This window comes from Oncorhynchus gorbuscha, linkage group LG12 (genome assembly GCF_021184085.1).
Source record: "Oncorhynchus gorbuscha isolate QuinsamMale2020 ecotype Even-year linkage group LG12, OgorEven_v1.0, whole genome shotgun sequence".
NCBI lineage: Eukaryota > Metazoa > Chordata > Actinopteri > Salmoniformes > Salmonidae > Oncorhynchus > Oncorhynchus gorbuscha.
This window is the reverse complement of record NC_060184.1, coordinates 14,927,396-14,955,394: the sequence shown is the minus strand read 5'-3', so window position 1 is coordinate 14,955,394 and position 27,999 is coordinate 14,927,396. Positions and strand designations below refer to the sequence as shown.

Genomic DNA, 27,999 nt, shown 5'->3' with positions numbered 1-27,999 from the left:
AAATAGCCTACTCCCTACCCGATATATTCTTCTGCCGCTATACAACTTTGTATGCGTTGTTTGTTGGCAACCTTGTTATTTACAAAGTTTTTGAAACAGCCCTGTTAAAACGTTCCATTGGACAAGTTCATATAGTACATCCTGGTTTCTGAGCGTTTTCTTCCATTTCATGCCAAATGAACATGACCCCTTGTGATCTCCCGTTGGCCATTGCTATGTTTCACTATGCTCTTGTTCCGCCACAGCTCTGGTTTCAGGTCCCCGGTGGACCTGAAACTGACGCTAAACCCTATTCTGCAGCACATGCACCACATTGCCAGCCTGGCCTCCAGCAGCCGGGAGCTGCTTCAGCAGCTGGTCACTTCCTACCCCTACACACCCATGGCCATTGTCACCCTGCACACCTTCACCCAGCTGGCGGCCTCCTCGCTCATCGACATCCCCAAATGGGTAGCTGTAGCAACGGAGGGAAACTAAGGGGCGTGGCTGACGTGTAAACAGATATAACATTTTCAAATTGGTTGAAATTAGGTTTAGGGTCTGGTGAAGATTAGCGTTGAGGTCAGGCTCCGTTTCAGATTTTGGCTTGTCAATGAGCTACTGTTAAGCTCATTGAGCAGTAAGCTCACTGCTACTGTGGTCCTTCTGTATCTCAGTTGGTAGAGCATGGCGCTTGTAACGCCAGGGTAGTGGGTTCGATCCCCGGGACCACCCATACGTAGAATGTATGCACACATGACTGTAAGTCGCTTTGGGTAAAGGCGTCTGCTAAATGGCATATATTATTATTATTATTATTATAGTAAGAAAAGTCCTCATAGTCACTCCCCTGGACAATAATGGATATTAGAAACTCATTGTTAAGCAACACAGACAGTTTTTGGCAGCTGGATGCTATTTGGCATGACACCTATCACCGCAGCAGACAGAGTACATCTAATTCAAAACAGACAAACAGATGTCCAAGTACAGAATTTGAGTGACAACTGACCTGTTTATTATATGCACTTGAAGTCCCAAGACAGCATAGCTTAGCAAAAGTGGAGAACATGCTGTGGCACCCACCCAGGCTAGAACATCTAAACTCCTTTCCTTAGATTTAAGTTTCTGTGAGATCAGTAGTAGGCTTTGAATAATGTTTAATGTATAGTCTGTTCTCTCTGTCTATCTGAAGTTACAGCTTTTTCTCCAGTACATGGAGGACCCTAAGAATACAGTCAAGAGACTGGCCATCCAGGACTTGAAGCTCCTGGCTAAAAAGGCCACCTATCTCTGGAACAGAGAAAACACTCAGGTGGGGTCTTGTGTCCCACACATACCTGCAAATTCCCTACTCCATAATCCAACAGTGAGTGGTGAATTATCTTTCTTTGGTTATTATGAGGATAATCCATGTTTTCATAATACTGTGTTAATTTATTTTCCTTGAAATGCATTACCTTGCTTACATACTGTAGCTATTCTCAAACTGTCTTTCATTTAAATCATTAAAAAAATATATTTACTACATATTCAACAACGTATTCAAAAAGCTTCACAGAGTAGGAGTTATTACCTAACAAAACTGATCATTTACCACCACACCTACTCGAGGACTCTTTGTGATTACCAGCCCTGCTGTTTTGGGGCTTTGTGACATTCAGTCAATTACTTAAGTTGGGTTCAAAACTTTCCAAAACATTCCTTCTTTCTGTTCCTCAGGTGACGCTTTCACCCCTTCTCAGCTCATTGACCTTGTTAAGCTAGCGCAGGAATGCTGTTACCACAGCAACCTGGCCTTCTCTGCCCATGGAGTCACTGTGCCCGCCAACATCGCCATTTCCTATCCAGAGAAAGGTGTGTGTATAGGGTAGTAGGAGATGTCCTCTCACTCATCTTTAATTAGCTACCTGACCATCACAGGTCTTCACACTTCACAGCCATCCAAAATAGGTTCTACATAAGAAAAACTTCCATTAGTGGACTAATTCATGTTAAAATGAGTTTGGTGCACTCCAAGGTCTTCACAGATCTTCACAGATATCAGTACAGTATTAGGGATTGTCTGTAGTAAAGTAACACTCATCCATTTAATTAACTGCAGTGTTTTGTTCTTCGCCAATAATTTGTTTTTGTTTTTTTGTAATGGTTGTTTCTGCCTGGCCTGTGTTTAGGGATGAAAGTGGTATCTATATTAACGGTATTGTCCTGATTTCCCTCCCCAGACATGATGCATCTGGAGCAGGACACCGTGATGGGGGTGGAGTCTCTGCTGGTGCTCTGCAGTCAGGGCGACTGCCCCAGAACTTAGGCCACGCTCAAGGTGAATAGCACCCTGGTCCATGTGTCTATACAGTACTTGTACAGTGAGGGGAAAAGATGCTTGGCCTCCTTGGTAGTCGTGTAAAGTGCCATGTAAACTGTAGTTGATTAGCTATTAGTTTATCAATAGTTTACAATAAAATCTATAATAAACAGTTATAACACATTTGTTGTAATTGTGTACTTTTTACTCTCCCTCTCTCACTCCCCAGATGGCTCTCACCTCATTGGTCCAGCTGCTGAAGTCGCCCCCACCTCAGCCAATCGACTGTGGCGTTCCTGCTGTGCCAGCTGCACTCGGCCTGCGACCCCTCAAAATATATTTTAATAGATGAGATATTGAGGATTATAATAAATACTGCTTTGATGTCATACAAGCAAGCACCTGTGAGTCCAAATATGCACTTCACATTTCCATATTATAAAAGTCATGTAATATACAGTGTCAATGTTTATGATCACTAGGGTTACAAGGAAGCTAAGGAGTGAGCACTGATTTGTTCTCATATGTCATAATGGTCTCTGATAAATTATGTGTGTGAAGTCTATTCAAGTTGTTTCCAAAGCTGTTCTCCAATCATCACCTACTAGATACTGACATCTGGCATGTGTCACCTTTCCCTGGCGACTGTGGTGTTTGTGGCTAGCCAGTCGTCGGCGGAGGTGAAGAAGGTGATCAAGCAGCAGCTGGAGAACATGGCCATCGGTTGGCAGACCTCGCGCATGGTGAGTTTCTAGTCTGTGGGAAGTCAAGACTCATTAAATCTGGACATTTACAGGAATGTTAATTATTGTCCCTGTCAAATTAACCTACTATAGTGATGTTAAGGAGGCTCTTGTAGTCCTCTCTCGGTGAAGTAAGTAAAGTAAAGAGGAAAGACTAGACCTATACTGTATTCATAGATAATATCTTTGTTGCCCTCATTTAGGGTGGAATCCTAAATGTTCATGCTTAAATTGACACTTGCATAAATTATGCATTGATGTCATTGGCAGACTTCCGTGAGTTAGTATTCAAGCCTTAGTCATTAGTTACTGATGCTGATGCCTTAGATATCAGTGGAGCAGTATTTCCACCCTACTGTCCTGATGTGTCTGTTCTGACCTGTCTGGACCTCTCTGTTCTCTGTAGGGTTGCCATGAGTTCTCCAGCAAGCTGTACCAGAGTCTGCAGACGCATGTGTCCTCGGAGCATTTCTACTTCTGGCTCAACGGTCTAAAGGAGTTCTCCCAGGCCGTGCTGTGTCCTAGCGGCCTGGAGGACAGAGACTCCAGTGTAGCTATGGCGGCCATCGCCGAGGCCCTGCGCTCTTACCAGAAGGGCATCACCTCCCTGACGGTCAGTGACTGGCCACCTGCTTATAGTCAGTGTGCAGTCATTTGATGTGACGCGGTCATATCTCTGCTTAATGTTGCACTGTCCTTCCAGAGGTACTTCTTCCAGAACCTCCAGTCAACCAGTATTTTAAGGGAACTAACTAAAGCAATGGAAATACTTTTGGGTATACACTACTGTAGCTCAGTTCTTGCTTTAGGTGCCTCAACGTCAGCTCCGCTCTCCAGACCAAGACTGGTGGGCTGGAATACTAGGTGACTCTGCAGCTATCCCACCCCATGCCCTAGTAATGATTATTGCAATGGTTATATACAATGGTTATATACAGTATACCGTAATGGACTGATGTTATAATTTGTTGAGGCTGTACTCTTATACTGTTACAATGTCTCTAGCTACTATGGTTTTAGAACTTTTATCTTAATTTAAAGAAAAAATAATACAACTACCAATGGTTCAGCTTCATTAATACAACAATGCCAACGTATGTAACCGCCAGCATATTTCATTTCCTGTTAGATTCCACTGGTCAGCAAGACCAATGAAATTGAGCAGCGGGTGGAGCCCCACAACGACTACTTCAGCACCCAGTTCCTGCTCATCTTTTCCATCCTGGGCAGCCACACGGTCAACATGGAGGCCTCAGTGGTGGACGAGATCTGCATGGAGTGGAAGACGGCCCAAAATCACTGTGTCGGTCAAGTCCCTGGAGGACCTTTACTCCCAGCAGCTCTGCCACCACCACCAACAGCAGCAGGCACAGTAGGCTAGGCCCCAGAGGAGTAGTGTACATGCCCGCTTCCAGTGATACCCTCATAAAACCCCTCTAACCCATTGCCTTGTCCCGAAGGTCTCTGTTTGTTTCCTTCCCTTTCCTTCTCTGAAATGACTGGACTGAAGAAATGGAGGCAACGGTTTGGTGAGCATTCACCTACTCATGGTTGCTTTCACTTATCCATTTCTTTTAGGTTAGTGGTCACAGAATGGAGGAAGGGAGACAAAGCTATGGAATGTTATAGTTTAGCGCCCCCCCCCCCCCCCCCCCCCCTCCCCAGGAGGTTGCTTGTCTGGCAGAATTTCAGGTGACTGTTTACTAATATTCTATACATTTTCCAATTGTTAAAGACCACATTTTACTGAAGCTCCGTCTTTGTGCGAGTGGAGTTTAATTGTTGTCACGTGGGGGAAGTAGGACAAATGGCCATTATATTATACGGATTGGCTGCGGATCAGAGTTGTCTGGAACCCTTTTACCAACAGCTAAAGCCAAAGCTTCTGCGCATGTGCGGGATTCTCTACATAACGCACAGTCTCTGCTCTGCTCGTTTGGCTGCCCAGAGAACAGGCTAACCAGGCGTATTTGTGGTGAATGGTGCTTATTTAATGAAGTTAGATCGAAGCTAAATCAATGTCTGCAAGATCACAATATTAATATTCTACATCACTTAATATATCTTTGTGCCTTAATTAGCTTTCAATAAAGGACTTGTAAAGTGGAAATATAAATGTTCAGCAAAGCTACTTACTCCATCTGTAGTTTAGTGAAGAGAATGCAGCATTTAGCCATTAAATTAAATTCTCCATGGGAAGGGCCGCCTCAGCATAAGGTGCCCTTGACTGCCAGTGAAAGTATTTCTAAACCATTTCCACCTTCCATCCCTTTACTCGGCGCTGTTCTTCACAAGACCAGCAGGGGGCGGTCAGTGACTATTGTAGAATAATGTTCGATGGTGGCAAAACAAAATCATTGAACGGTAATAATGATATTTGGAACAAGTATGGATGGACGACAGTATCTTGATCAATTTGACTTGTATGCAGCCCCTTCTGTTATTGTTACATGTCCTTCAGAAATGTATGTTTTTTTCAGTTAGGTACAGTTCATTTTATTCCACAATAGCTTCAGTGATGGACTGATGTAGGCACTGATACTATTTATTTGTAAAAACAAATTACTGTTCATCTCTGGCTCAAAATCATTTGGTGGTCGGTGGTGACAGTCGGCACTTGCTCAAATCCAAGTTTTTGGTCAGCATCGTCGCCATATGGAAGATCCGTTGCATACTCCTCACGTCCTCTCTCCCCTCGTCTCCTTCTCAAAACCCATTGGAGGAGAAAGTCAGAGGGCAGGGAGATAATCCCATAACACAGATTCTCGCAGCAATATGTAGGAGGGAGAGTCCTATATATGAGAAGTATGCAGGAGGGCATGAGACGAAGGAATATGTAGTTTCGGTGGAGAAAGTTGTGGGAGTGCCCATGGGGCTGGAGATCAGAGGTGTCCGGTGAGAGAAAGGCAGGTTGAGGTTGTTGTCAGAGTAATAGAAAGTGTTGTATGCTGAAGCAATGAAGAGGGAGGTAGATGGTTACAGGGTGAGGGATCCTGAGATGATTCCTTTGAGTAGGCAGAGAGTGATGGGAAGAATATGTGCTTCAGTATGGTAGGTTTCTTGGCATTCATAGCTATGGTTGTCAATTGCATGGCAGAAATGGATCGAAAGTCACAGAAAATAGAGGTTATGGTAGCAGCGGCAAATACTTGGGATTGCGAGGTTTTACTGCAGTACAGTTGCAGAGGGTGTTGATTGGTAGTGTTCTGTCCTCCCAGACCTTAGGTCTGGAGAAGGATTAGAGGAGATAAATTGTGGAATGGGGTGTTTCTTTGTTATATAAATATTTAATTTTAAAGGGATAATAGTTGCCAATTGAATTTTTCCTTTTCTCAAATTGTATTGTACCTTAACACCATTTTTTTAAATTGGCCGTGAATGGCCTCACACTCCAGTACAGTAGGTGGCAGGGGGATGCAGTTTAAATTGGATGCGATCCGCCAACATCATTCCCGAAGAAGAAGAACGACAGAGATTCTCCTCTGGTGGCCGCTGCAGAATAGCTAGATATAATCGAACGGATTTTACCAGCTAGAGGAGCAGACGGCAGAATCTATTCAACATCACCCGATGTACGAACTGAAACGCGGCCGCCTTTGCATTAAAACAATAAAGGCGTGTTATATGGCTCTTTCATCAAGGGATTGTTGCATTTGGGTTAAAAGAGACGCAAGGGATGTAGCTGGAGCTGATGCCTGGCTATCCTGCTTGCGATCTACTAACGTTAGTTAGCTAACTGATGTTGCATCGATGGAATTATTCCAGTGCCATTGATTGAGAACAACCCAGCAACGCTAAAGAAGACGTTACAATACATGGATAACGGCGAGCTATCCGTGACCGGAGTCTGAACGGCACATAGACAGGATGATGTATTACTCAACGTTGAAGGATCTAACATGTTAACTAAATACATGTGACTTGGTATTCATCCATTTTAAGCCAGCTATCTCTAACGTTAGCTGGCTGGTTTTATCGTCCGGCATTTGGACGGAGTGATAGTAAGATTGGGTGAGTATGATAAGAACATGGATGTTTAGCTAACTAGCTGACAAACCTCTGACCGTGATTTGATTTACTAGCTAATGTTAACTAGTAAGATATGGTTAAAACCAATGACATAGCATGTTGTGAGTCACGGCGGCGTTGGTTTATTAGTTAGCTAGCCAGGTAACATTAGCCGAAACACGGTTATCCATGCAGCTTTGTAACAACAGTTGTACCTATAACTAGTTAGTTAAATAAACTACTGGTCTAACGTTACTAGCTGGCTAAGTAGTTTTTGTGGACAAGTTTGCCGCTTGCTTCAGTCAGAGCACCTGGGCAAAAATTAGCTAACGAACTGGTTGACTTTCTTTCCTGGGTAAAGATTCCAACACAAAGTTAGCTATCGTTAATGTAATTACTAATTACTTTATTGTTATTAATAATAGTATTTATATCTCAATAGCTAACTAGCTAGTTACGGAAACCACTGGACGCAGAAAATGGTGTTGTAGGTTCATTCATTCATTCAATGCAAAGAACACTTTTGGCTGGTCTCCCAAGATTTGGACTAGTGATGTGATTTGAACCCGGCGGTATCCGCCCTGAGTCCTGCTCAATGATATTAACTATGTAACGTAGAATCATGTGTAGCTATAAAACCGATTGCTGGTACATGAATTCAGAGGATAGTGCGTACGGCCCAATAAATCACTGGGGCCAGGCTTCCTGCCATACAGGACCTCTATACCAGGCGGTGTCAGAGGAAGGCCCTAAAAATGGTCAGTCTCCAGCCACCCCAGTCATAGACTGTCCTCTCTGCTACCACACGGCAAGCAGTACCAGAGTGCCGAGTCTAGTTCCAAGAGGCTTCTAAACAGCTTCAAGCCATAAGATTACTGAACATCTAATCAATTAACTACCCGGACTATTTGTATTGACGCCTCCCCTATACAGCCTCGCTAATGTTATTTTATTGTTGATCTTTAATCATATATTTTTTTAAAAATCAGTTTATTTTAGTTAATACTTCCTTAGCACTAGTTTATTTTTCTTTACTGCATTGTTGTTTCAGTGCGAGTAAGTAAGCATTTCACTGTAAGGTCTACACCTGTTTAAAATGTGATTATGAGCCTAGCCTCTAGAAAGACTGCTTCCCTTTTCAGATGTCTAAATGTTACTGTACCTAGCTTGTGTGCTCTCCAATTTAGAACGACCAAACAATATTTGTAGCCAACTACATTTATTAGCTAGCTTACAGTGTGATAGTCTTAGTTAGCCATGTTTACTTGTCAATGTCAAGTTTTTACACACATTAGAAATGCACCAGTCTGAAATGTATTTACTAGCTAGCTTACTGGTTTTCTCCCTCTTCCTACAGGAGTGTGTATCAGTATGGCACAGCTTCTAGAAGGCGCCCGCAAACTGGGCTGGGTACTCTTGAACGCCTTCCTTCGTTTCATCTTTGTGTTCATCAATAACTGTGTAGCAATCCCTTCGTATTGCCTCTACTGCATTCTTCTTCAACCTCTGAGAATAATGGACAGTCACTATTTCTGGCACATTGAAGGAATAATGTTCAAATGGATGTTGGCAATGGTGTCACTGTGGGGCTGGGTTGCAGGCTATACAGGTAAGCTGCCACACAACATGCTTTTCCTTGGCTCAGAGTTGTTTGAAACTGGGGATAGCTATGAATGCAAGGGCTATGGTGGACACGCACTATTGGTCATTAGCCTACATGGTTCAGACTGGTGTTGTGGGATCATTGTAATCAAGTTATTGAAGGCAAGAACCTTTTTCAATGATTACCTGATCCCCTTTCAGGATGGTTGTATCTCAAGTGCAAGACTAATATCTACTGTCTGTAGGAACTAGGAAGTTCATGTTGAACAGGTCATCCCCCTTGTATTTGTCATGTACACCTACTTGTAAATGTTTAACCTACAGTGACTTCAGAAAGTATTCATACCCTTTGACTTATTCCACTGAATTCAAAATGGACACACTACCCATTAATGACAAAGTGAAAACATGTTTAAAAAAAAAAAACATTTTTGCCAATGTCCTGAAAAGGAAATAAAGATCTCATTTAAACAAAGTAAAAAAGAAACGTCCTCACTGTCAATTGCATTTATTTTCACCAAACTTAACATGTGTAAATATTTGTATGAACATAACAAGTTTCAACAACAGACATAAACTGAACAAGTTCCACAGACCTGTGACTAAAAATGATGTGTCCCTGAACAAAGGGGAGGTCAAAATCAAAAGTAACAGTCTGTATCTGGTGTGGCCACCAGCTGCATTAAATAATGCAGTGTATCTCCTCCTCATGGACTGCACCATATTTGCCAGTTCTTGCCAGTTCTTGCTGTGAGATGTTACCCCACTCTTCCACCAAGGCCCCTGCAAGTTCCCGGACATTTCTGGGGGGAATGGCCCTAGCCCTCACCCTCTGATCCAACAGGTCCCAGACGTGCTCAATGGGATTGAGGTTCGCACTCTTCGCTGGCCAAGGCAGAACACTGACATTCCTGTCTTGCAGGAAATCACGAGCAGTATGGCTGGTGGTGTTGTCATGCAGGAAGGTCATGTTAGGATGAGCCTGCAGGAAGGGTACTACATGAGGGAGGGGGATGTCTTCCCTGTAACGGACAGCATTGAGATTGCCTGCAATGACAACAATCTCAGTCCAATGATGTTGTGACACATTGCCCCAGGCCATGACGGACCCTCCACCTCCAAATCGATCCCGCTCCAGAGTACAGGCCTTGGTGTAGCGCTCATTCCTTCGATGATAAACACGAATCAGACCATCACACCTGGTGAGACAAAATCGCAACCTGTCAGTGATGAGCACTTTTTGCCAGTCCTGTCTGATCCATCGACTGTGGGTTTGTGCCCATAGGCGATGTTGCGAGTGATGTCTGGTGAGGACCTGCCTTACAACAGGCCTACAAGCCCTCAGTCCAGCCTCTCTCAGCCTATTACGGACAGTCTGAGCACTGATGAAGGGATTGTGCGTTCCTGTTGTAACTCTGGAAGTTGTTGCCATCCTGTCCCGCATGCAGGTGTAATGTTCAGATGTACCTATCCTGTGCAGGTGTTACACGTGGTCTGCCACTGCGAGGACGATCAGCTGTCCGTCCTGTCTCAAGCGTCTCACAGAACGGACACTGCAATTTATTGCCCTGGTCACATCTGCAGTCCTCATGCCTCCTTGCAGCATGCCTAAGGCACGTTCACGCAGATGAGCAGGGACCCTGGGCATCTTTCTTTTGGTGTTTTTCAGAGTCAGTAGAAAGGCCTCTTTTTAGTGTCCTAATTTTTCATAACTGTGACCTTAATTGCCTACCGTCTGTAAGCTGTTGAATGAATTTTTTATTATGTGCAAACATTTCCAAACCTGTTTTTGCTTCATTATTTTTTGTGTAGATTGATGAACAAAACAATTTAATACATTTTAGAATAAGGCTGTAACGTAACAATGTGGGGGGGGGGGTCAAAGGGGCTGAATACTTTCTGATGGCACTGTAGGTGTGTTTTTCCCCTCGGCACTCTTTACTAGAGGTCGACCGATTAATCGGAATGGCCGATTTTTAATTAGGGCCCATTTCAAGTTTTCATAAAAATCGGTCATTTTGGACGCTGATTAAAAAATATATAAAATTTGTATTTTTTTTGTTACACCTTTTATTTAATCTTTATTTATTAGGCAAGTCTGTTAACACATTCTTATTTTCAATGATGGCCTAGGAACGGTGGGCTAGGTCACAAATCAGAAAAGCAATCAAATGAATCGTTTACCTTTGATCTTCGGATGTTTTCACTCACGAGACTCCCAGTTACACAACAAATGTTCCTTTTGTTCCATAAAGATAATTTTTTTAAAACCCAAAATACCTCCATTTGTTTGTTGCGTTATGTCAGAAATCCACAAGAAACAGTGGTCACAACAACGCAGACATGTATTCCAAATAATATCCATAAAGTCCACAAACATGTCAAACGTTTTTTATAATCAATCATGTTGTTTTAAAAATATATATTTGATAATATATCAACCGAGTGTGTAGGTCTTTCAATAACAGCGGGAGAAACAATGGCTGCTTTACTCAGTTGTACAAAACTCACTCGGAGCCCCCACCTATCCACTTACGCTCATTTTTCAAAATAAAAGCCTGAAACTGTCAAGACTGACACCTTAGGGAAGCCATAGAAAAAGGAATCTGGTTGATATCCCTTTTAAATGGAGGATAGGCATGCATAGGAACAGAGGTTTCAAAATAAGAGGCACTTCCTGATTGGATTTTCCTCAGGCTTTCGCCAGCAATATCAGTTCTGTTATACTCACAGACAATATTTTTACAGTTTTGGAAACTTTAGTGTTTTCTATCCTAATCTGACTATTATATGCATATTCTAGTTCCTGGGGCTGAGAAATAGGCTGTTTCAAATGGGTATGTATCTTTAACCTTTGGGGGCAGTGTTTTTGTTTTTGGCTAACTGCCTTTAGGGGCAGAACGACAGATTTTTACCTTGTCAGCTCAGGAATTCCATCTTGCAACATTGCGGTTAACTAGTCCAACGCTCTAACCACCTGCCTCACGAGGAGCCCGCCTGTTACGCGAATGCAGTAAGAAGCCACAGTAAGTTGCTAGCTAGAATTAAACTTAATCAATCATAATCACTAGTTGGAACTACACACGGTTGATGATATTAATAGTTTATCTAGCGTGTCCTGCGTTGCATATAATCGATGCAGTGCGCATTCGTGAAAAAGTACTGTCGTTGCTACAACGTGTACCTAACCATAAACACCAATGCCTTTCTTAAAATCAATACACAGAAGTATATATTTTTAAACCTGCATATTTAGCGAAAATGAAATCCAGGTTAGCAGGCAATATTAACCAGGTGAAATTGTCACTTCTCTTGTGTTCATTTCACGCAGTCGGTATATTCAACAGTTTGGGCCGCCTGGCTCATTGCAAACTAATTTGCCAGAATTTTACGGAATTATGACATAACATTGAAGGTTGTGCATTGTAACATGAATATTTAGACTTATGGATGCCACCCGTTAGATAAAATACGTAACAGTTCCTTATTTCACTGAAAGAATAAACGTCTTGTTTTCGAGATGATAGTTTCCGGATTCGACCATATCAATGACCTAAGGCTCGCATTTCTGTGTGTTATGTTATAATTAAGTCTATGATTTGATAGAGCAGTCTTGCTGAGCGATGGTAGGCACCCGCAGGCTCATAAGCATTCATTCAAACAGCACTTTTGTGCGTTTTTCCAGCAGCTCTGCTGTATATGACTTCAAGCCTATCAACCCCCGAGATTAGGCTGGTGTAACCGATGTGAAATGGCTAGCTAGTTAGCGGGGTGCGCTCTAATAGCGATTCAAACATCACTCGCTCTGAGACTTGGAGTAGTTATTCCCCTTGCTCTGCATGGGTAACGCTGCTTCGAGGGTGGCTGTTGTCGTTGTGTTCCTGGTTCGAGCCCAGGTAGGGGCGAGGAGAGGTACGGAAGCTATACTGTTACACTGGCAATACTAAAGTGCCTATAAGAACATCCAATAGTCAAAGGTTAATGAAATACAAATGGTATAGAGAGAAATATTCCGATAATAACTACAACCTAAAACTTCTTACCTGGGAATATTGAAGACTCATGTTAAAAGGAACCACCAGCTTTCATATGTTCTCATGTTCTGAGCAAGGAACTTAAAAGTTAGCTTTCTTACATGGTACATATTGCACTTTTACTTTCTTCTCCAACACTTTGTTTTTGCATTATTTAAAACAAATTGAACATATTTCATTATTTATTTGAGGCTAAGTTGATTTTATTGATGTATTATATTAAGTTAAAATAAGTGTTCATTCAGTATTGCTGTAATTGTCATTATTACAAATACAATTAAAAAATCGGCCGATTTAATCGGTATCGGTTTTTTGGTCCTCCAATAATCGTATCGTGTTGAAATCATAATCGGTCGACCTCTACTCGTTCCCTCCTTTCAATTGGGTATCTGGGAGCCACGTTGCTCTCTGAGAGCAAAATCTTTACAAAGTAATGAACATGGCCTGCTGATAAATAATACATAGGCGTCTGCTTCTAGAACACCTGGGCTTGTTTTTGCAACTTGTGTAATGGGACCTTGATGAGCATATTGCAGATGAGGTTACCCCTGTACCAAGGCAGGTAAGCTAAGAGCTTGCTGAACTGCTGGGATAGTACCTTGTCCTTGTTGGAGTCTGTGACCGGACTGCCTATGCACAACGGGGGTTTTCCTGACTTCTTCATGCCCCATCCTCCACGTGTGACAAGTGTTTACACAAGGTCAGTAGTTACTTACAGGTATGTTACTTTAAGGAACAGGTAAATGACTGCTAAAGCTGCCATGAGTCGTAGTATCTTGCGTGACTCATTGCTGCAGCCACTCAAGTCCTTGTCAACATAATTACTGTCACTTATCTACGCCTGGTTAAAGGAGAATTTCGGGAAAGTACTGTGTTTGGGAGAAAAGTGAGGGCGGTAGCAATTTTATATATAATTTTGAAATTATACGTTGTGGTGCAGTGTGTCTAAGATCTGGACCTGTATATTTTTACCACTCTCCCAACCACAAGAAATTTTCAATAGCCTACAGTGCCTTCAAAATATTCACACCCAATGATTTAAAAAAAAAATTGTCTTACAGGCTGACATTTTAAATAGATTAAATTGAGTTTGTCACTATAATGTCAGTGGAATTTATTTTTACTAATTTAAAAATAACCAATGAAATGTCTTGAGTTAACTTGGAACTCCCTCTCCCGGATCCGGGAGAATTGTCATCAACTGACACTAATTAGCATAACGCAACGGACAAAAAATATTACTAGAAAATATTCATATTCATGAAATCACAAGTGAAATAATTGAAACACAGCTTAGCCTTTTGTTAATTACCCTGTCATCTCAGATTTTGAAATTATGCTTTAAAGCCAAAGCAAGACGAGCATTTGTGTAAGTTTATCGATAGCCTAGCATAGCATTATTCCTAGCTAGCAGCAGGCAACTTGGTCACAAATCAGAAAAGCAATCAAATTAAATCGTTTACCTTTGAGCTTTGGATTTTTCACTCACAAGACTCCCAGCTAGACAGCAAATGTTCATTTTGTCCCATAAAGATTATTATTATTATTATTATAACTGAAATACCTCCGTTTGTACTTCATGTTTGATTGAGAAATCCACTGGAAACTGCGGTCACAACAACGCCGAAAAATATTCCAAATTAGATCCATAATATCGACAGAAACATGGCAAACGTTTTTTATAATCAATCCTCAAGGTGTTTTTCCCCACACACAACTTTATCTGTAAGGTCCCTCAATCGAGCAGTGAATTTCAAACACAGGTTCAACCACAAAGGCCAGGGAGTTCTTCCAATGCTTTGCAACGAAGGGCACCTAGAGATAAAAATAAAAAGCAGACATTGAATATCCCTTTGAGCATGGTGAAGTAATTAATTATACTTTGGATGGTGTCTCAATACATCCAGTCACTGCAAAGATACAGTATTACTCACTAAAGTAATACTGCAAAAAATGTAACTTTTTGTCCAGAATATGAAGTGTTATGTTTGTGGCAAATCGATACAACTCATTACTGAGGACCACTCTCCATATTTTCAAGTATAGTGGTGGCTGCATCATGTTATGGGTGTGCTTGTAATCGTTAAGGACCAGTTTTAAATGATAAAAATGAAACCGATTTGAGCTAAGCACAGCCAAAATCCCAGACACTGGGAGATGAATTCACCTTAAAGCAGGACTATAACTTAAAACAAAATGCCAAATCTACACTTGAGTTGCTTACCAAGAAGTCTGAATGTTCCTGAGTGGCCGAGCTACAGTTTGGACTTAAATCTACTTGAATCCATGGCCAGACCTGAAAATGGTTGTCTAGCAATGATCAACAATCAATTTGACAGAGCTTGAAGAATTAAAAAAATAATAATAGGTAAATGTTCCACAATAACGTTGTCATTATGGGGTATTGTGTGTAGCTGGGTGGGGGGGAGAAAACAATTTAATAAATTTGAATTTCTGGTTGTGAAATAGGTCGGTATAAATACTTCCTGACGGCACTGTATATATCACACGGGTGGTATTCCCATCAGCCATCCAACTTGTCAGCCTCCTCCCTCTTCTCTCCATTATGGTCGGCATTCTTAGACTGTTGAGAAAGCTTCAATGCTGACACTGAAAACCACAATACTGAGTTTGTATTTCAGCCCAACAGCGCTGCCACTGAGGGCTGCGGAAATGTGGCAGGTTGCCTAGCAGTTATAGCGTTGAGCCAGTAACCAAAATGTTGACTGTTAGAATATCCAAACCGACAATGTAAAAATATATATATATATATCTGTGTCCTTGAGCAAGTCATTTAACCCTAATTGCTCCAGGCTAGCGACTGATCATGGCTGACCCTGGTCATGGTCCCACCGTTCGAGGGTGTTTCGTTGGGGGAGTTGGGATATGCAAAATAAAATAAAAAATGATTTGTTTCACATGCGTATAATACACACTTGTACGTGTGAGACAGGATAAATATAAACACCCACCAAATTGTTACGTTACACCCTTATTCTAAAATTGAATCAATTGTTTGTTTTCCTCATCAATCTACACACAATACCCCATAATGACAAAGCAAAAACAGTTCTTTAGATTTTTTTTGTGCTAATTTATTTTAAAAAATATCACATTTACACAAGTATTCAGACCCTTTACTCTGTACTTTGTTGAAGCACCGTTGGCTGCGATGACTACAGCTTCAAGTCTTGGGTATGGTGCTACAAGCTTGGCACACCTGGTTTTGTTGCATTTCTCCCATTTTCTTCTCTGCAGATCCTCTGAAGCTCTGTCAGGTTGGATGGGGAGCAACGCTGCACAGCTATTTTCTGTTCTCTCCAGATATGTTTGATCGGGTTCAAGTCTGGGCTCTGGCTGGGCTACTCAAGGACATTTATAGACTTCTCCCGAAGCCACTCCTGTATTGTCTTTGCTGTGTGCTTTGGGTCGTTGTCCTGTTGGAAGGTGAACCTTCGCCCCAGTCTGAGGTCCTGAGCTCTCTGGAGCAGGTTTTCATCAAGGACCTCTGTACTTTTCTCTGTTCATCTTTCTCTCGATCCTTACTAGTCTCCCAGTCCCTACCGCTGAAGAACATCCCCACAGCATGATGCTGCCACCACCATGCTTCACTGTAGAGATGGTGCCAGGTTTCCTCCAGACGTGACGCTTGGCCTTCAGGCCAAAGAGTTCAATCTTGTTTTCATCGGAACAGGGAATCTAGTTTCCCATGGTCGGAGAGTCCTTTAGGTGCCTTTTGGCAATCTCCAAGTGGGCTGTCGTGTGCCTTTTTTTACTGAGGAGTGGCATCCGTCTGGCCACTCTACCATGAAGGCCTGATTGGTAGAGTGCTGCAGAGATGGTTGTACTTCTGGAAGGTTCATCTACACAGAGGAACTCTGGAGCTCTGTTAGTGACCATTAGGTTCTTGGTTTTCCTCCCTGACAAAAGCCCTTCTCCCCCGATTGCTCAGTTTGGCCGGGCAACCAGTTCTAGGAAGAGTCTTGGTGGTTTCAAACTTCTTCCATTTAAGATTGATAGAGGCCACTGTGTTCTCGGACTTCAATTCTGCGGAAATGTTTTGGTACCCTTCCCCAGATCTGTGCCTCTACACAATCCTGTCTCGAAGCTCTATGGGACAATTCCTTTGTCCTTATGGCTTGGTTTTTGCTCTGACATGTACTGTCAACTGTGGGAACTTATATAGACAGGTGTGTATTTTTCAAATCATGTCTGATCAATTGAATTTACTACACGTGGACTCCAAGTTGTAGATACATCTCAAGGATGATCGTAGAAACAGGATGCACCTGAGCTCAATTTCTAGTCTCATAGCAAAGGTTCTGAATACTTATGTACGTTACAGTACCAGACAAAAGTTCAGACACCTACTCATTCCAGGCTTTTAATATTTTCACTATTTTCTACATTGTAGAATAGTAGTGAAGATATCAAAACTATGAAATAACACATGGAATCATGTAGTAACCAAAAAAATATAATTATATTTGAGATTCTTCCAAGTAGTCACCCTTTCTTGATTACACCTTTGCGCACACTTGGCATTCTCTCAACCAGCTTCATGAGGTAGCCACCTGTAATGCATTTCAATTAACAGGTGTGCCTTGTTAAGTACATTTGTGGAATTTCTTTCCTTAATGCGTTTGCGCCAATCAGTTGTGTTGCGACAAAGGGGTGGCATACAGAACATAGCTTATTTGACCTGTTCCTGCCATAGTAAGGACTTGGGTCTTTTACAAAATAGGGCTAAGAGAAATGACAGACTATTACTTTGACTGACCTTCATGTCTTAATCTGGAAAATGTCAAGCACTTTGAAAGTGCAGTCGCAAAAACCATCAAGCTCTATGATGAAACTGGCTCTCATGAGGACCGCCACAGGAAAGGAAGACCCGGAGTTACCTCTGCTGCAGAGGATAAGTTCATTAGAGTTAACTGCACCTCAGATTGTAGGCCAAATAAATGCTTCACAGAGTTCAAGTAACAGACACATCTCAACATCAACTGTTCAGGGGAGACTGTGAATCAACCTTCATGGTCAAATTGATGCAAAGAAACCACTACTAAAGGACACCAATAAAAACAACGGACTTGCTTGGGCCAAGAAACACGAGCATTGGACATTAGACCAGTGGAAATCTGTCTTTTGGTCTGACGAGTCCAAATTTGTGATTTTTGGTTCCAACCACTGTGTCTTTGTGAGACGCAGAGTAGGTGAACAGATGATCTCTGCATGTGTGGTTCCCACCGTGAAGCATGGAGGAGGTGTGATGTGTGTGCGGTGCTTTGCTGGTGACACTGTCTGTGATTTATTTAGATTTCAAGGCACACATAACCAGCATGGCTACCACAGCATTCTGCAGTGATATGCCATCCCACCTGGTTTGCACTTAGTCCCACTGTCATTTGTTTTTCAACAGGATAGTGACCCAAAACACACCCCCAGGCTGTGTAAGGGCTATTTGACCAACAAGGAGAGTGATGGAGTGCTGCATCAGATGACCTGGCCTCCACAATCACCTGACCTCAACCCAATTGATATTGTTTGTGCTAAGTTGTACCGCAGATTGATGGAAAAGCAGCCAACAAGTGCGCAGCATATGTGGGAACTCCAAGATTGTTGGAGCATTTTTCAATAAGCTTGTTGAGGGAATGCCAAGAGTGTGCAAAGTGTTATTTTTGGGCTACTTGAAAACTTAAAATGAAAGAGTGCACTGTGCGTTGTCATCAAGCAGTGATTTTTATCTGTGGAAACAACACTGGTGGGAAAATGTGCATATTTTCTTTATGCGGGTTATAGAATATTCAAATGGTAAATCTGCCAATTGGCTGGAAACCTAGCTTCAGAAACCATTTGAAAAGCAGGAAATCTTTCAGATTGTGTCATCTTTTAAAGCCCAACAGTTAAAGATGAATTATGCCACATAAAATGATTCATTACAATGACATTGTATCTAGGTCTTTGCTTAAATGTTGGACTTAATTATGAGGCTAAGTCATCTGCATTCTCAGTGAAAGTTGATATTCCATTTTCTCCAATAAAAGTCTAAATGGGTTGGTTTCAAGCATTGGATCTGCAAGAGTTTGGAGCAGATTAGGAGTTGCATTTTGGGAGTAAAGACTTCCTGACTCACTGTGGAGGAGGGTTTGTTTTTTATCTTCATGGGAGTCTCGGCGTTCCTAGGAAACCAAATAAACTCCAAAACCACAGTTTATGCTCTTCTCCTCCCTCACTCAATCAGCTAACCCTGTTTAAAAACAGAAACTCCATTAATGGGAGAGATGAGGCAAGAGGAGGGTTTATTTGCTCAGCACTGACTGGGCGGAGATCCAGTAGCTATGTATGATAGCTCTAGGGCAGGTTTTCTCTGTCAAAGATGAGATCACTTCTTTTCTGAAAAGAGGTTTCAACTTGCTATTTTCATTAATGGACAGGCTAGCATGCAGTTCAACCAGTTGGAGATGGACAGAAGGCTGTGTTTATAACAATTCAACTGTTCTCCTTGTTAGCCTAGTGGCAGGGTAGCCTAGTGGTTAGAGCATTGGACTAGTAATCGAAAGGTTGCAAGTTCAAATCCCCGAGCTGACAAGTTAACCTGTTCCTAGGCCGTCATTGAAAATAAGAATTTGTTCTTAACTGACTTGCCTAGTAAAAAATAAAAAGCTAGCAAATACAGTGCAATGAAAATTTAAAAAATCTACACAATGTCACAGCATTTTTGCAAATGTATTTAAGATAAACACCTTATTTACATAAGTATTCAGACCCTAGGCTATTTGACTCAATTGAGTGCATCCTGTTTCCATTTATCATCCTTGATGTTTCTACAACTTGATTCGAGTCCACCTGTGTTAAATTCAATTGATTGGTCATGTTTTGGAAAGGCACACACCGGTCTATAAGGTCCCATAGTTGAGTGAGCATATCGGGGGGCCTACCCGGTGGCGCAGTGGTTAAGGGTGCTGTACTGCAGAGGGTGGTTAAGGGTGCCTCAGAGTCTCTGGGTTCGTGCCCAGGCTCTGTCGTAACCGGCCACGACCGGGAAGTCCATGGGGCGACGCACAATTTGGCCTAGCGTCGTCCGGGTTAGGGAGGGCTTGGTCGGTAGGGATGTCCTTGTCTCATCGCGCACCAGCGACTCCTGTGGCGGGCTGGGCGCAGTGCGCACTAACCAAGGTTGCCAGGTGCACAGTGTTTCCTCCGACATTGGTGCGGCTGGCTTCCGGGTTGGATGTGCGCTGTGTTAAGAAGCAGTGCGGTTGGGTTGTGTATCGGAGGACGCATGACTTTCAACCTTCGTCTCTCCCGAGCCTGTACGGGAGTTGTAGATATGAGACAAGAAAGTAGCTACTACAACAATTGGACACCATGAAATTGGGGAGATCCTTGATGAAGTCCTGAGCACTCTGGAGCAGGTTATCTAACTGTGGCGAAGGTTCACCTTCCAACAGGACAGTGACCCTAAGTACACAACTAAGTCTCTGCATGTCCTTGAGTAGCCCAGCCTGAGGCCGGACTTGAACCTATCAAACATCTCCAGAGACCTGAAAATAGCTGTGGGAGCGTCACTGCAATCTGACAATTTGAGAGGATCTTCAGAAAAGAAAAGAATGGGATGAACTCTCCAAATACAGGTGCCAAGATCATAACCATGGCTGTTATCGCTGAGTAAATTGTCTGAATACTTATGACATACATTTTTTTAAATAATACATATTGATGAGGGGGGAAAATGTTTTAACCCATTTTAGAATAAGGCTGTAACATAACAATGTGGATAGAGTCAAGGTGGGGCTAAGAGAAATGACATGAATGTCAGTCAATCTGGAAAATGTCAAGCACTTTCTGAATGCACTGCTAAACTTGAAATACTGAACATATTTGCCCCTCTAATTTTCTCTACTTTTGTATATTTTTTTATTCTTAATGTTCAGTTCTTTAACCAAAACCTAATATCAGATCAAGTGCACCTGAGTAAACAAAACAATTATACTGAATTAAAATATAAACGCAATATTTCTAACATTTTACTGCCTTACAGTTCATACAGTGCCTTGCGAAAGTATTCCGCCCCCTTGAACTTTGCGACCTTTTGCCACATTTCAGGCTTCAAACATAAAGATATAAAACTGTATTTTTTTGTGAAGAATCAACAACAAGTGGGACACAATCATGAAGTGGAATGACATTTATTGGATATTTCAAACATTTTTAACAAATCAAAAACTGAAAAATTGGGCGTGCAAAATTATTCAGCCCCCTTAAGTTAATACTTTGTAGCGCCACCTTTTGCTGCGATTACAGCTGTAAGTTGCTTGGGGTATGTCTCTATCAGCTTTCCCATTCCTCCTTGCAAAACAGCTCGAGCTCAGTGAGGTTGGATGGAGAGCATTTGTGAACAGCAGTTTTCAGTTCTTTCCACAGATTCTCGATTGGATTCAGGTCTGGACTTTGACTTGGCCATTCTAACACCTGGATATGTTTATTTTTGAACCATTCCATTGTAGATTTTGCTTTATGTTTTGGATCATTGTCTTGTTGGAAGACAAATCTCCGTCCCAGTCACAGGTCTTATAAACCCTCCTCTTGCAGACTCCATCAGGTTTTCTTCCAGAATGGTCCTGTATTTGGCTCCATCCATCTTCCCATCAATTTTAACCATCTTCCCTGTCCCTGCTGAAGAAAAGCAGGCCCAAACCATGATGCTGCCACCACCATGTTTGACAGTGGGGATGGTGTGTTCAGGGTGATGAGCTTTGTTGCTTTTACGCCAAACATAACGTTTTGCATTGTTGCCAAAAAGTTCAATTTTGGTTTCATCTGACCAGAGCACCTTCTTCCACATGTTTGGCGTGTCTCCCAGGTGGCTTGTGGCGAACTTTAAACAACACTTTTTATGGATATCTTTAAGAAATGGCTTTCTTCTTGCCACTCTTCCATAAAGGCCAGATTTGTGCAATATACGACTGATTGTTGTCCTATGGACAGAGTCTCCCAACTCAGCTGTAGATCTCGGCAGTTCATCCAGAGTGATCATGGGCCTCTTGAGTTTGCTGCACTGAAAGTAAAGGGGCTGAATAATTTTGCACGCCCAACTTTTCAGTTTTTGATTTGTTAAAGTTTGAAATATCCAATAAATGTCGTTCCACTTCATGATTGTGTCCCACTTACAACCATTGAATTTATATGTTTTGACCATGACAGTTTACAATCTAAGGTAACGCCAAGTAGTTTAGTCTCACCTTGTTTAACAGCCACAACATTCATTACCAGTTTTAGATGATCTGGACCTGTTTATTACTGGCCACCCATTCCAAAACAGACTGCATTCTTTAAAGGGTTCAGTGACTTCATTAGCTCTGTTGCTGATGCATATATGGTTGAATCATCACCATACATTGGGACACATGCTTTGTTTAATGCCAATGGCAGGTCAATAGTAAAAATAGAAAAGAGAAGAGGGCCGAGAGAGCTGCTCTGCAGTACGCCACATTTAACATGTTTGACAAGAAGCTTCTATTCAAGAAAACCCTTTGAGTTCTATTAGATAGCTCTGAAGCCACAATATGGCAGAAGTTGAAAAGCCTTAACACGTTTTCACACTGAAATCTAATAGTACAGCTCCCACAATCTTATTATTCTAAATTTATTTTAACCAATCATCAGTCATTTGTGTCACTGCAGTACATGTTAAGTGTCCTTCTCTATAAGCATGCTAAAAGTCTGTAAATTTGTTTATGTATAAATAGTATTGTATTTGGTCTAACACAATTTTTTCCAACAGTTTGCTAACCCTAACCCAAGCTGATAGGCCTGCTGTTAGAACCAGTAAAGGCCACTTTACCACTCTATGGTAGCGGAATGACTTTGCCTTCCCTCCAGGCCTGAAGACAACTTTTCTCTAGGCTCAGATTATATGACAGATGCTAGTCGCTATTAAAAGTAACCTTGTTTAAAATTACATGTATCTTTTTACCTTAAAAAAAGCAGGGTGGAAATACGACCTGTCATATGACTTCCTCTGCACCCTGTCACCCCACCCCACTAAGCACTCCCTGTCACACCACCCCACTAAGCACTCCCTGTCACCCTACTCCACTAAGCACTCCCTGTCACCCTACTCCACTAAGCACTCCCTGTCACCCTACTCCACTAAGCACTCCATGTCACACCACCCCACTAAGCACTCCCTGTCACCCTACTCCACTAAGCACTCCCTGTCACCCCACCCCACTAAGCACTCCCTGTCACACCACCCCACTAAGTACTCCCTGTCACACCACCCCACTAAGCACTCCCTGTCACACTACTCCACTAAGCACTCCCTGTCACACCACCCCACTAAGCACTCCCTGTCACCCTACTCCACTAAGTACTCCCTGTCACACCACCCCACTAAGCACTCCCTGTTACCCCACCCCACTAAGCACTCCCTGTCACACCACCCCACTAAGAACTCCCTGTCACACTACCCTACTCCACAAAGCACTCCCTGTCACCCCACCCCACTAAGCACTCCCTGTCACCCCACCCCACTAAGCACTCCCTGTCACCCTACTCTACTAAGCACTCCCTGTCACCCCACCCCACTAAGCACTCCCTGTCACCCTACTCTACTAAGCACTCCCTGTCACATCACCCCACTAACCACTCCCTGTCACACCACCCCACTAAGCACTCCCTGTCACCCACCCCACTAAGCACTCCCTGTCACCCCACCCCACTAAGCACTCCCTGTCACACCACCCCACTAAGCACTCCCTGTCACCCCACCCCACTAAGCACTCCCTGTCACCCACCCCACTAAGCACTCCCTGTCACACCACCCCACTAAGCACTCCCTGTCACACCACCCCACTAAGCACTCCCTGTCACACTACTCCACTAAGCACTCCCTGTCACACCACCCCACTATGCACTCCCTGTCACACTACTCCACTAAGCACTCCCTGTCACACTACTCCACTAAGCACTCCCTGTCACACCACCCCACTAAGCACTCCCTGTCACACCACCCCACTAAGCACTCCCTGTCACACCACCCCACTAAGCACTCCCTGTCACACCACCCCACTAAGCACTCCCTGTCACACTACTCCACTAACCACTCCCTGTCACACCACCCCACTAAGCACTCCCTGTCACCCACCCCACTAAGCACTCCCTGTCACACCACCCCACTAAGCACTCCCTGTCACCCTACTCCACTAAGTACTCCCTGTCACACCACCCCACTAAGCACTCCCTGTTACCCCACCCCACTAAGCACTCCCTGTCACACCACCCCACTAAGCACTCCCTGTCACACCACCCCACTAAGAACTCCCTGTCACACCACCCTACTCCACAAAGCACTCCCTGTCACCCCACCCCACTAAGCACTCCCTGTCACCCTACTCTACTAAGCACTCCCTGTCACCCCACCCCACTAAGCACTCCCTGTCACCCTACTCTACTAAGCACTCCCTGTCACCCACCCCACTAAGCACTCCCTGTCACACCACCCCACTAAGCACTCCCTGTCACCCCACCCCACTAAGCACTCCCTGTCACCCCACCCCACTAAGCACTCCCTGCCACCCCACCCCACTAAGCACTCCCTGCCACCCCACCCCACTAAGCACTCCCTGCCACCCCACCCCACTAAGCACTCCCTGTCACACCACCCCACTAAGCACTCCCTGTCACACCACCCCACTAAGCACTCCCTGTCACCCTACTCCACTAAGGCACATGCAAATTCGTGAAGAGTTCATTATTTTTTTATAGCAAAAGCTCAAGCTGCCCAGGCCGGCGGAGAGACAATTTTCGGCAAAATCATTCGCAAGGAGATTCCTGCAAAAATATCGGCACAGCTGCACCCCGTCACCTCACTCCACTAAGGCACAGCTGCACCCCGTCACCTCACTCCACTAAGGCTGAGACGGGTGCTCTAGTACAGTGGTTCCCAAACTGTGGCGTGCTCCCTTGGGGGGGGGGGGGGGGTTGACTCCGACTCCGACTCCCTCCAGCTTTCAACTTATTCTTGAAAGTTGTGATAGTAGAATGCACAGTTCCTGTGCCTTAGAAATACACATGGCGTGGGATGTTCCCCATTGCTGGAAGGATGGCCTGAGTGAGAAAGTTCGGGAACCCCTGCCCCAGTAGGCCGAGAGGGGTACCCCGGTAGGCCGGCAGGAGGGGATTATGTTGCCACTGACAGCGCAGCCAATGACTGGCTGGTCCAGTGGAAACATATTAGTATTATCAGAACGGTGGCAGTGATCTTAGTTCTTTTTTTTGCTCTTTTTGTTCTTTTTTTGGTTCCGCTAGCAGAGAATGTGCCTTGAGACTGACTCATGATCAGAAAGGTTGACTTTCTGTTCTTTGGTCACATTGGTTGTCCCGTTGAACGTAGTGTGGCCATGCCGCTTTTAATTTTTGCATATTCATTTGACAAATCTGACCTGTTGTCAGCCATTATTTTTGACCCAATAGATGAATTGTAATGTTGTGAACAAGCTCTAGTAGCCTGTATTAGGCTGAAATTAAAACCTATTTGTTTAGAAACGTGGATTTGACATGAACTCTTCATGGGCATTCCTGGGCTGGTATTTAATCTGTATTTATTCTGTAGCAGGACGTGGTGATCGTGACCTGATTTTGGTCTCTAGTCCTATTTATTCAACACAATAAATAATTGGCTGCATTTTCCTGTCCTGTAACTATGAACATTGACCCGCTCTACTTTGCACAAGTTCTGTCTGATAGTCCCCATGTTAATTCATACAAATGTGCGGAAATCAACATGGCACGGGATGTTCCCCAATGCTAGAAGGGTGGCCTGGGTGAGAAAGTTTGGGAGCCCCTGCCGTAGTAGACCGAGACAGGTGCCCAGGTAAGGGCCCGGTCATTCAAGAGTTTTTCCTTATTTGTTACTATTTTCTGCATTGTAGAATAATAGTGAAGACATCAAAACTATGAAATGACACATGGAATCATTTAGTAACCAAAGAAGTGTGAAGAATCTCAAATATATTTAGATTTGTTTAAAAGTTTCCAACCTTTGTCTTGATTACACCTTTGCACATTCTCTCAACCAGCTTTATGAGGTCGTCACCTGGAATGCATTTCAATTGACAGGTGTGCCTTGTTAAAAGTACATTTGTGGAATTTCTTTCCTTAATGTGTTTGAGCCAATCAGTTGTGTTGTGACAATAAGGGGTGGCATACAGAAGATGGCCCTACTTGCTAAAAGACACAAGTCCTTACTATGGCAAGAACAGATCAAATAAGCAAAGAGAAACGAGAGTCCATTTAAGACCTGGTCAGTCAATATGAAATTTTGAAAGTTTATTCAAGTGCAGTTGCAAAAATTAAGCGCTATGATGAAACTGTCTCTCATGAGGACCGCCACAGGAAAGGAAGACCCAGAGTTACCTCCGCTGCAGAGGATAAGTTAATTAGAATTACTGTACCTAATATTTCCGCCCAAATAAATGCTTCACAGAGTTCAAGCAACAGACACATCTCAATATCAACTCTTCAGAGGAAACTGTTTGAATCAGGCCTTCATGGTCAAATTGCTGCAAAGAAACCACAACTAAAGGACACCAATAAGAAGAAGAGACCTGCTTGGGCCAAGAAACACAAGCAATGGACATTAGACCGGTGGAAATCTGTCATTTTAGTCTGAGTCAAAATTTGTGATTTTTGCTTCCAACCGCCGTGTCTTTGTGAGACGCAAAGTTGGTGAACAGATCTCCTCTTGTGGTTCCCACCGTGAAACATGGAGGAGGTGGTGTGATGGTGTGGCTGTGCTTTGCTGGTGACACTCAGTGATTTATTTAGAATTCAAGGCACACATAACCAGCATGGTCTCACAGTATTCTGCTGCGATACGCCATCCCATCTGTCTTGCACTTAGTGGGACTATCATTTTGTTTTTAAACAGGACAGTGACCCATCACACCTCCAAGCTGTGTAAAGGCTATTTGACCAAGAAGGAGAGTGATGGAGTGCTGCATCAGATGACCTGGCCTCCACAATCACCCGACCTCAACTGAATTGAGATGGTTTGGGTTGAGTTTAACGAGGCAAGTCAGTTAAGAATAAATTCTTATTTACAATGACGGCCTACACCGGCCAAGTCCAGACGGCGCTGGGCCAATTTTGCGCTCACCTATGGGACTCCCAATCACGTCCGGTTGTGATACAGCCTGGATTCGTACCAGGGTGTCTGTAGTGATGCCTCTAGCACTGAGATGCAGTGCCTTAGACTGCTGCATCTACTTAGAAGCATTCCTCATGAAGCTGGTTGAGAGAATGTCAAGAGTATGCAAAGCTGTCATCAAGGCAAAGGATGGCTACTTTGAAGAATCTCATAACATATTTGGATTTAACATTTTGGTAACTACATGATTCCATATGTTATTTCAAAGTGTTGATGTCTTCACTATTATTATGTAGGAAAACCCATGAATGAGTAGGTGTGTCCAAACTTTTGACTGTGTTTGTGTATATGTATATCATTTTAATGCTTTCTCTTAGTAAACTTTGTTGTACAATTTAAGGTCAAATCCACTGCATTTAAAACAGAGACATTATTTAATGAATTCAGAGCTTTTGTAATCATACCGAGGCTGAATATATTCCTTCCACAACCATACGACTGACTCACTTGTAATTTAATTATATCAAAATAGTTGTACCTGTTTTTTTTTTTTTTTTGTTGCTATAATCACTGATCTGGCATTCAGGTCTGTTTTTATAAAAATTTACTTTTTTTTTAACAAATGTGACCAGTACGACGCGTGAGACAAACTGAGACAAACTAACGCGTGAGACAAACTATTTAAGCACATAGATGACATGTATTTTTTCCCTCTGCCCGTTTCCAGACAGATGCATGATAATGAGCCTTTCTAAATCAAAACAAATTTCACACATATTATTTAGTATATGTAAAGATGAGATTAAATCAAGAACAGTCTGATGGGTGGCAATATTAGCCTGTCACTTGTGAATTATACATTATCACTTGTGAATGACATGCTGACCAGACCATATGCGGTCTTCCACAAGTTGATTTTGTTCACCCACACCAGATACGATCAGAACACGCAGGTTAAAATATCAAAAAGTCTGAACTAATTATATTAATTTGGGGACAGGTCAAAAAGCATAAAACGTTTATGACAATTTAGCTAGCTAATTTGTCTTGGCATATAGACATTGGGTTGTTATTTTAACTGAAGTGCACAAGGTTGCCCCTGTAGGCTGAGATGGGTGGGATTAGGTTTCCACTGACAGCGCAGCCAATCACTGGCTGGTCCAGTGGAAAAGATTT

General features: G+C 42.9%; 2 protein-coding genes across 2 annotated transcripts in view; both read left to right on the top strand.

Moving 5' to 3' along the window:
• Positions 1–4,481, top strand: ints7 (integrator complex subunit 7). The gene is given in 11 exon segments (XM_046293117.1): positions 1–456; positions 1,181–1,294; positions 1,725–1,836; positions 2,205–2,302; positions 2,514–2,548; positions 2,550–2,688; positions 2,893–3,027; positions 3,434–3,821; positions 3,824–3,891; positions 4,157–4,314; positions 4,316–4,481. Coding segments are annotated over 11 exon segments (1,566 nt in total). The 5' UTR covers positions 1–225; the 3' UTR covers positions 4,404–4,481.
• A 2,000-nt stretch (positions 4,482–6,481) lies between these two features.
• The window catches only part of lpgat1 (lysophosphatidylglycerol acyltransferase 1), a 69,468-nt gene continuing 47,950 nt past the window's right edge, over positions 6,482–27,999 (top strand). Inside the window, exons 1-2 of the mRNA XM_046291199.1 lie at positions 6,482–7,038; positions 8,393–8,644. Of these exons, the coding sequence (XP_046147155.1) occupies positions 8,407–8,644 (238 nt within the window). The 5' untranslated portion in view covers positions 6,482–7,038; positions 8,393–8,406. The remainder of the gene's footprint in view (positions 7,039–8,392; positions 8,645–27,999) is intronic.